Consider the following 7,775-nt stretch of genomic DNA (forward strand, 5'->3'; position numbering starts at 1 on the left):
CAGGACAGCTGGGCCATCCAAGAGCACACTCTGCCCCTCCTGGCTGGTCACAACCCCCAAAAACATCAGGCACCATCCGGCAACAGGACATGTCAAGGGAGATGCTCCACACTAGCAAGGTATACAAGGGCTGAACCTCAGCTTTTTGGACAGTAGAGTCCCACACTGCTTTCCCAAAAGGTGAGGCAGTGCAGAGGTGCTGTGTTGGCCACCTGCACGTCCTGAAGCACCTCACGGGCTTGGTGTCACTGCTCCCAACGCCATTTCCTTCCCGTGACCCTGGCATCAGGCTCACCAGCTGTGAGCAGCACACGTCACCGGAGCCCTGGCGCTCTTCCAGGACTGTTTGGCAGAGTCAGGCACTGACCCATCCCATCTGCCTTGAGCCAGCTCGGAGCCGACCACCAGCAGACCTGGCTGGTGAAGGCACCACTGACATCCCAGCTTCCAGAGAGATCTGAGTGCTCTGCAGACCTCAGATCTCCAAAACAGCAGCCCTGAGACAACACACAGAGGCAGGTGCATAATTTCTTGGGGTTTTCTTTTACTTTTTTTTTTTTATTCCCTCCCTTCCTTTGCCACAACACACGCTTTGTATTAAATATCTTAAATATATTAATTTTTAAAAAGTATTAATAAAAAGCTACTGAAGGACACAGTTGGCAGAATGACCAAGGGCAGCGACCCATTGCAAAATATGGGGACATTTTAAAAAACAGAAAACCAATGATAACCAAAAAAATGGCATTTTTTGCATATGCACAGCTGGCTGGAATACCCTGGATTCTGACATTATTGCAAAAATGGAAGGGGAAGCAGTAGAAAAAATATATTCCATTGTACCAACCTGTATGGGGAAGGGAGTTAAGAGCAAAAATGAGGAGGCTTTAAACATTTTTGGTATTTCAGATGTTCCCTCCCACACCCATTGCCCAATCACTTTTAGTCTTTAAGCAAGTTTTCTGGCTTGGGGTAGCCAAAGAGTACAAAATCTGCTTCGTAAAGCTTGTAGAGCTGCTGCCTCCAAGCCAGTGGGATTTTGGCAAACCAGTTATCTTCCCAGCTGCTCGCAGTCCTGTTCCTGTAGCTGGGTGGGAAGCGAAGTAGCCTGTCCACTTTGAGGAGCTGCAATAAATAAGCAGCATCCTCATCCAGCGTCTCCAGCTTTCCGATGAAATCATAGTCTATCTGGCACGGGTGGCACAGGCGGTAAATCTGCCTCCAGTGCTCATTGAAGGGGGTCATCTTCTCTGTCCTGGGATCCAGTAAGTACTGGATGAAGTCAGAAAAGGAGACTTTGAGGCCTGCCCCGAAGGCCTCGCTAACAGAGGTGGGGAGGTTGGTGTGGTTGGAGTAGAGCTTTAACATGGGGATGGCGAAACGCCGGTAGAACTCCTCGTTCTCCAGCTCAAATTTGCTGCGGAAGGCGGAGATGAGGCGGACAAAAGGGTCCCGCACAAAGAGGAACTTGGTGTACTTCTTCAGCTTGATCTTCATGAGGTGCCGGGAGAACTTCCCGTAGCGGCGCCAGAATTTGTTGAACGTCAGGTGGGTGCTGGTGTTGTGGACGTGTTCCCGGGGGATGTCCAGAGGGTTCCGGTACGGGACGCCCTGGTCCAGGAGGCTCTCACTGAGCACAATCATCACTCGTTTCCAGTTGGTGCAGGCCACCTTGGGCACGTAGCAGTAGATGACGCCGTGGCGGTCATCCACGATCAGGTGGTTGAGCTCGTAGTTTGGGATGTCATCGAAGGAGCGCTCCTTGGTGGGAAAGGTGAAGCTGGAATTGGCACAAAACTCCCGCAGCGTTCTCTGCCTCTCCACCTGCAGCTTCTCTTGGTCCAGGCTGTTCCTGTCCTTGTGCGTAGACCAGTCATAGCCCCGCACCTTCTCCTCCAAATTACTCACCACAGGCTTGTTGGAGCCCTGGACAAGGAGCTGCTCTGTCTTTCGGGGGGTAGAGTTGTTCTGTCTCAGGCTTGAACTAAGCAGCTTTGCCAAAAATTCATCTACATCTGGCAAGGCTTCCCAGTCTTCACCTGCCGCGATACCAGGGATGGCTCCTGGGGAACGAGGCCTGGAGAAGGACGTGTGCAGGTAGAAGTGAGCCGTCCCCACGTTGTCCCAGTACACAATGATCAGGAGGATCATGAAGATGGAGACCAGCACCACAGAGAGACGGAGGAGCCGTGCTTTGGTCATCCTGACACCTACTGTGGTAGCTGACTTTCACCTGGATTCACCTCCGACTTGCAGAGTGAGGCTTGGGATCCAGCATGGTGCTGCAGAGCAGGATCCTGGAAAGGTATGAGAAAAAAAAAAATCAGTTGAGCCATTAATCCCCCTGATTTGGAGAGAATGACCTGGCACAATCAAGACTTGCTGTGGGGCCAGCCATCCCCATTTTCACACAGGGAGAACTCTGAGAGTACCCAGAGAGACCCTGTGGAGAAGAGCTGACTGGCCAAAAGGAGGCACAATGTGTTGCAATTTTATCAGTTTCACAGCAATCATGGCTTTTTATCAATCTCAAGCTTCTGGAGTCACATGATTTCAAGAGAAGCTCAGTTTTAATTTAAAAAAATAAGTAAAATACAATTATTTCAGGCCTAGAGCTCACAGAAGCAAGTTTGAGAGTATTAAAATATACAACCATATACAGAAAGTATGCAGAGCCAACCACCCCCTTGAATTTTACACGTATCTAACACACAAGAAAAAAGAAGGCTTAATCCATGATTTTAAATTGTGATATCACAATGTGTTCTCATCTCCCCGTGAAGGTGCTCTGTGCTGAAAACAAATTCTTTATTGGAGTTATAAACACCGGGCTGAAGATGCCACTGCCTCAGTGCCTAAAGCAAGTCCCTGCTGAGAGAACATCACTGACTTCAACACACCATCTTATCTACTCTGTGTAGATAAGTGTGAAGGCACCCAGTAGATGTTCCCTCCACAACCTTTCTTGATAGCTACTTCATTTTGTCAGGAACAGAGATTACACAAAGAGTTTTCTTACAAAAACCCCCGAAGGGACACAGCCCTGATAAGAGCCACTCATCAATAAAAATCTAAAGGAGTAATTACTTTTAACTGAACGATTTCTGAGATTAAGGATGCTCTGGTAAATCTGTGTTCGTGTCCAGACACTGTTGACTCGGGACCTCTTTTCCTCGTTTAATGTAATTTATATTTCTATCACACTCATCACTAAACTCTTGATCACCAAAGACAGGCGTGAAATCACTGTTAAAAGGGCACCTCAGATCATCTGTTCTAGAGGGTGCAGCAGGTTTGGTTTTTTTACTTCAACCAGTCGAATCTTTTCACTGCTACCTTGCTTTCCATGTGTCTCCCAGCCCCTTTCCACCAGCAAGATGCTCAAGGGAGATCCATCTCCCCACCCTATTGCATGTTTTGTGGTCCAAGGCTGCATGCAGAGGCAGGCTGGCAAACCAGCCTTGTTGTCTCCCCCAGCCATCAAGGAGCCAGTGCCTCCAGCCAGGGAAGAACAACATAGCAAAGTGAGGAGCTAAAAGTAATCACTCCAACGTCCTCCTCCCCTCCAAGCACAGTCCAGACCCTGATTGTAAACAGAGAACAGCACCTACAGACACAAAACAAGAACTGCCCTTTCTGCAGACATCCCAAATCTTTCCAATGACTTCAGAACAAACCCTGCAAACAGCAGCTCTGAAAACAAAGCCACTTCAGGGCAAGCTGTCCTGAAAAGCTTTTCAAATTGAAGGCTGGGTCTCTCTTTCTCCCAAAACACAGAGGTTGCTCCCTAGCCAGTTTACATCACCCCTAAACAGCACCAACCCCACCCTGCAGAGAGATACAGAAGAACCCAGTCCAGATATGCTGAAGTGCTGAGCTCTGTCGTTCCCAAGGAAAAGGTGCTCAGCACAGCCTTGCAGCAAATGACCTGGTAAGGAGCCCCCTGCGTGGCTGTGCTTGTGTCTCAGGGGTGCCAGATTTTAACAACCAAAGTCCAGGTTTGAAATATTAGACAAGAATTTAGTTACAAACAGGAACAATACCAGATATTGTTGCATGTTGAAGCATTAGGTCAGCTTGTCCCAAAAGACAGAAAACACAGATCTGAAGGCTTAGGGTTTCTCCACCCTGGTGTATTTATTTACACTCTGGAACTAGGGAGAGCCAGAATTTCAGCAGAGCTGTGGCCTAACATAGCTTTGCACTGCAACACCAAAAAGTGCCTTTCCTGGAGCCAGGCTCTTATTCTGCCTGTGAAGAGGAGCTGGAGGAACTGCAGACATAACGTTTTACAGTCTGCAGAGCAAGAAGCAGGTATTACTCAGCAGTAATTCTCTACGTTTAGCTAGTCAAGATTGAGGATGGAGCAGACCTAAGAAGAAACACCCAGAGAGATGAGCATGGAGCTAAACAAGAGCCAAATTACATATGTGCGTCAGCACTTCAAGCCAAGCATCTCCGTCCAGAAGCAGAAGATAATGGGGGGACGCTGCCAAGCCTTCTGCTTGGCACACTCCTGGGTTTGCATTTTGCCCAAATCTGTTCTTGCTTTCGAGCCCGTTTAGCTGCTCAGGGCAGGGACTGCTTCCCACTTTGGATGAATAGGGTGCCCACTGCGCACATAATCCCAGCACGTTGTGTTTCCAACGCTGCTTGAGACCTCTAGGCTGGCTGGAATGCAGCAAGCCTGGAAAGCTGCACGGAGCATCCTTTTCTGCTATCCCTATACCCAGCAGGGTCCACAGCCCCGGGCAGCACAGCAGCCTTCTGGCATCCCTGCAAAGCTGTCCCAGCCCAGGCGTGGACAGATCGCCCTCTCAGCAGCAGTGACAGGAGCAAACGGGACACTGTGTGTGGCACACACATTCCTGGGGCAAAGGGAAGGAGAGCTCTTCCTCAAAGCCACCATCATAATGCAGCTGTACTGAGAGCACCCCAAGGGCTCCAGCCTGCTTTCCAGGACATGCACACAGGCCTGCCAGAGAGTTCGGCTTTTCCAAGACACACAGCAGTGAGCAGCAAAAGGCTCCACTTCTATTAACTCTACCAGTGCCAGAGAGGAGCCCTGGAAAAGAGCAGTAAGACAGCTTAATTGCTCCTCAGGAGGAAAACACTGCAGAAAACAGAGTTATTCTATTGACTACGATACATCCTCTTCCTGAGCACTTCATAAAGGACGCCAAACTGAAAGGACAAATTACAGGTCTCTGTGCACATAAGAGGGAACATATCTCTGTCTTCCCCTTGCCAGAATCAAAAGGAGAAGTCTCCAGAAAGAGCCAAGAATTTACATTCAAGTTCAACCCAAAGTCACCAGCCAACAGGAACGTGCACCCGGATCCACACAAAGCTGCCTCTGTGACACGACGCTGGCAAACCGGGAAGTGGACCAAGTGCTATAATCATCCTACAGAGTCCCCTGAGCAGCCAGCCCATGACCAGCTCCAACCTGAACCTGGTCTGGCTATGAACCAAAGAATCTTCTCCCAAGCCCGAGTCAAGACTCTGAGGTCACTGTTCCCATTCTTTCCTATCACAAGCTGCCATTTCAAACAATCACCTCTCAAACTTTCATTTAACACCAGAAAGGAGGGATGCGTCCCCAGCACTCTTATTGCAAAAGCTATTGCAGATGCAACTCCTCGGGGATTTGGAAACCTTATTTCCACTTCACAGCCTGATTGTAACTGTTTATTCTCAGGGCAGATAACAGCTTAAGTAATTTGTGTCTCTTTTTTCCTCTCGGCTTTGTGCAAGGACTACATTCTTTCACAGCCTCACTGCAAAAGGAAGTAACTCCATCTTACTTGCAGGAGCAGTAAGGCCTACAGAAAATAAAGCAGCTTACACAAAGCCATGCACCAGAGACAAGGAGCAATAACCCCTCTCTGTGAACAGGCATGGTTTTGAAATGAACGTGCCTCCAAAGGCTTGGGTGCAGATCTCATCTCTTTGTGTTTCCCCAGGCCTGTCCCTCTTGCACATGGCACAGGTCAGGCACTAAGTACCAGCTCACCTCCTCCAGCACCCACTCATCCTAGCAGGTGAAGATATGGGATTTCAGGTAGCTTGCTTGGGCTTTACCTCCTTCTGAAGACAGAAAGAAGTGGAATAAGAACTTTTAAAAACGTGCAACCCCCCTCAAAAAAATTCAAATGGATATTTTCCCTTGGAGCGCCTGCATTTACCAGCAGTCACTGGACCCGTGCAGCCTTCTGTACCCACATACCATTGCACACACCTGGCACCAGTTGCACTTAGGGAATCACCAGCCTCTAGAGACATAGAACCAAGTTAATCTCCTAAAGGTGCAGGAGAACAAGCTACCACCAGCCAAAGCAGACAGACTATACCAAGAAGCAAATTTCATGTGCTTGGCCATCACTCACCTCATTGCTTCTCCCCAGCTTTCCAAAAGTCTAGCACTCTTTGCAGAGCAGGGAGGTTTTTAACCCGTGGTTACATTAGTATTACTGCACAGCATAAACAAAAAATAGGAATTGGCATTGCACGTTTCACTCCAGCTTAGCACATATACCCTGGACCCCGAACATTCTAATCTACATTCGTGGCAGTGCCTTCCCCCCCATTGCTGCCAAAAAAGCCTGGTTTGTACAGGCTTAGCAGTGCCAGTTGCCTCTTTTTTAATGTCCATACTTGGAAGCTGTCACAATAACAGTGTGTCTAAAATTTCCAGAAGGAAACTCCCAAAACGCAGCATGTCCTGCGTATCCACTACTTTTATCACAAACTTCCAGCACACGCATCTTCCCCGCCCTTACAAACGCAGGAAGCGCCTCCGGCAGCCCCGGTGCTGCAGCCCGGGCCAGCAACACTCCGGGATACTCGTTGTGTGTCAACACGGGGGCCAGAAACCAGCCCCCGACACCGGCACTGCCTGCGACCGCCTCACAAACACCTGATTCCGGCACAGTTTCCAGCCTGAGCTCGGCGGTGAAGTTTTGCGCGTGGAGTTCAGGCGGGATTAGCGGCGTTTTCCGCCGGATCTCTTGGAGCAGCGCTGAGAGCCGGGCTCTGCGCTCGGGAGGCGGCTGATTCCCGGGATGGCTCTCGGTCCCTGCCGAGCCCAGCGGCACCGGCTGCAGAGCACCGGGCAGAGCTGCTGCTTCCAGCCTCAGGCCCAGCACCAGAATCATTAAGGTTGAAAAAGACCTGTAAGATCATCGAGACCAACCCATTCACCAAACACTGTCAGCCCCGCCACCAAACCGCGACCCTCAGCGCCACATCCACGTCTGCCTCCAAGGGGACGGTGTCACCACCAGCTCCCCGGGCAGCTCCTTCCCTGCCTCAGCTTGAGGCCGTTCCCTCTCGTTCTACCTCTCGTCACCCGGGAGAAAAGACCGACGCCCACCTGCCCACACCCTCCTCCCAGGCAGGGAGCGACAAGGTCCCCCCTGAGCCCCCTTTCCCCCGGCTGAGCCCCCCCTGCTCGCCGGGGAATGTCCATCCCGGTGGCACCGCGGGGAAGGTGAAGGAGAAGCGGAGCCGCCCCGCAGAGCCCCGCACACGATGCCCCGTGTCCCGCCGGAGCCGAGCCCTACCTGGCACCGGGCAGAGCGCAGGGACGGGGAGGGGGGGGGGGACACCGCGCTGCGCCTCATAACCGGGGCTGGCCCGGCCCCGGGGCGGCGCCGCCTCACCGCGCCCCGCCCGGCCCCGCAGGCACCGAGCGGCCGCGGCCCCGCGCTCACCTCCCGCCGGGGAGCCTTCGCCTCCCTCCTCCTCCTCTTCCTCCTCCTCCTCCCGCTCCT

General features: G+C 51.3%; 1 protein-coding gene across 3 annotated transcripts; it reads right to left on the reverse strand.

The window, feature by feature from the left end:
- Nucleotides 1-561: 561 nt before the first annotated feature.
- Nucleotides 562-7,768, reverse strand: CHST12 (carbohydrate sulfotransferase 12). Of its 3 annotated transcripts, none has more exons than XM_027683749.1 (2): nt 7,716-7,768; nt 562-2,297 (listed from the first exon to the last, which is right to left on the reverse strand). In XM_027683749.1, exon 2 carries the CDS (start codon nt 2,200-2,202, stop codon nt 943-945), a length of 1,260 nt encoding a protein of 419 aa, XP_027539550.1. In that variant the 5' UTR covers nt 2,203-2,297; nt 7,716-7,768; the 3' UTR covers nt 562-942. The 3 variants fall into 3 exon arrangements, with proteins under 3 accessions (XP_027539550.1, XP_027539549.1, XP_027539551.1); XM_027683748.1 differs by lacking the exon at nt 7,716-7,768 and adding an exon at nt 7,566-7,666; XM_027683750.1 differs by lacking the exon at nt 7,716-7,768 and adding an exon at nt 6,017-6,661.
- Between the last annotated feature and the right edge of the window lie 7 nt (nt 7,769-7,775).

This window comes from Neopelma chrysocephalum, unplaced genomic scaffold, assembly GCF_003984885.1.
Source record: "Neopelma chrysocephalum unplaced genomic scaffold, ASM398488v2 Primary Assembly neopelma1_65, whole genome shotgun sequence".
Lineage (NCBI taxonomy): Eukaryota > Metazoa > Chordata > Aves > Passeriformes > Pipridae > Neopelma > Neopelma chrysocephalum.

Excerpts from the sequence above, each read along its gene's own strand:
- CHST12 (XM_027683749.1), bottom strand. The coding sequence starts at position 2,202 with ATGACCAAAGCACGGCTCCTCCGTCTCTCTGTGGTGCTGGTCTCCATC.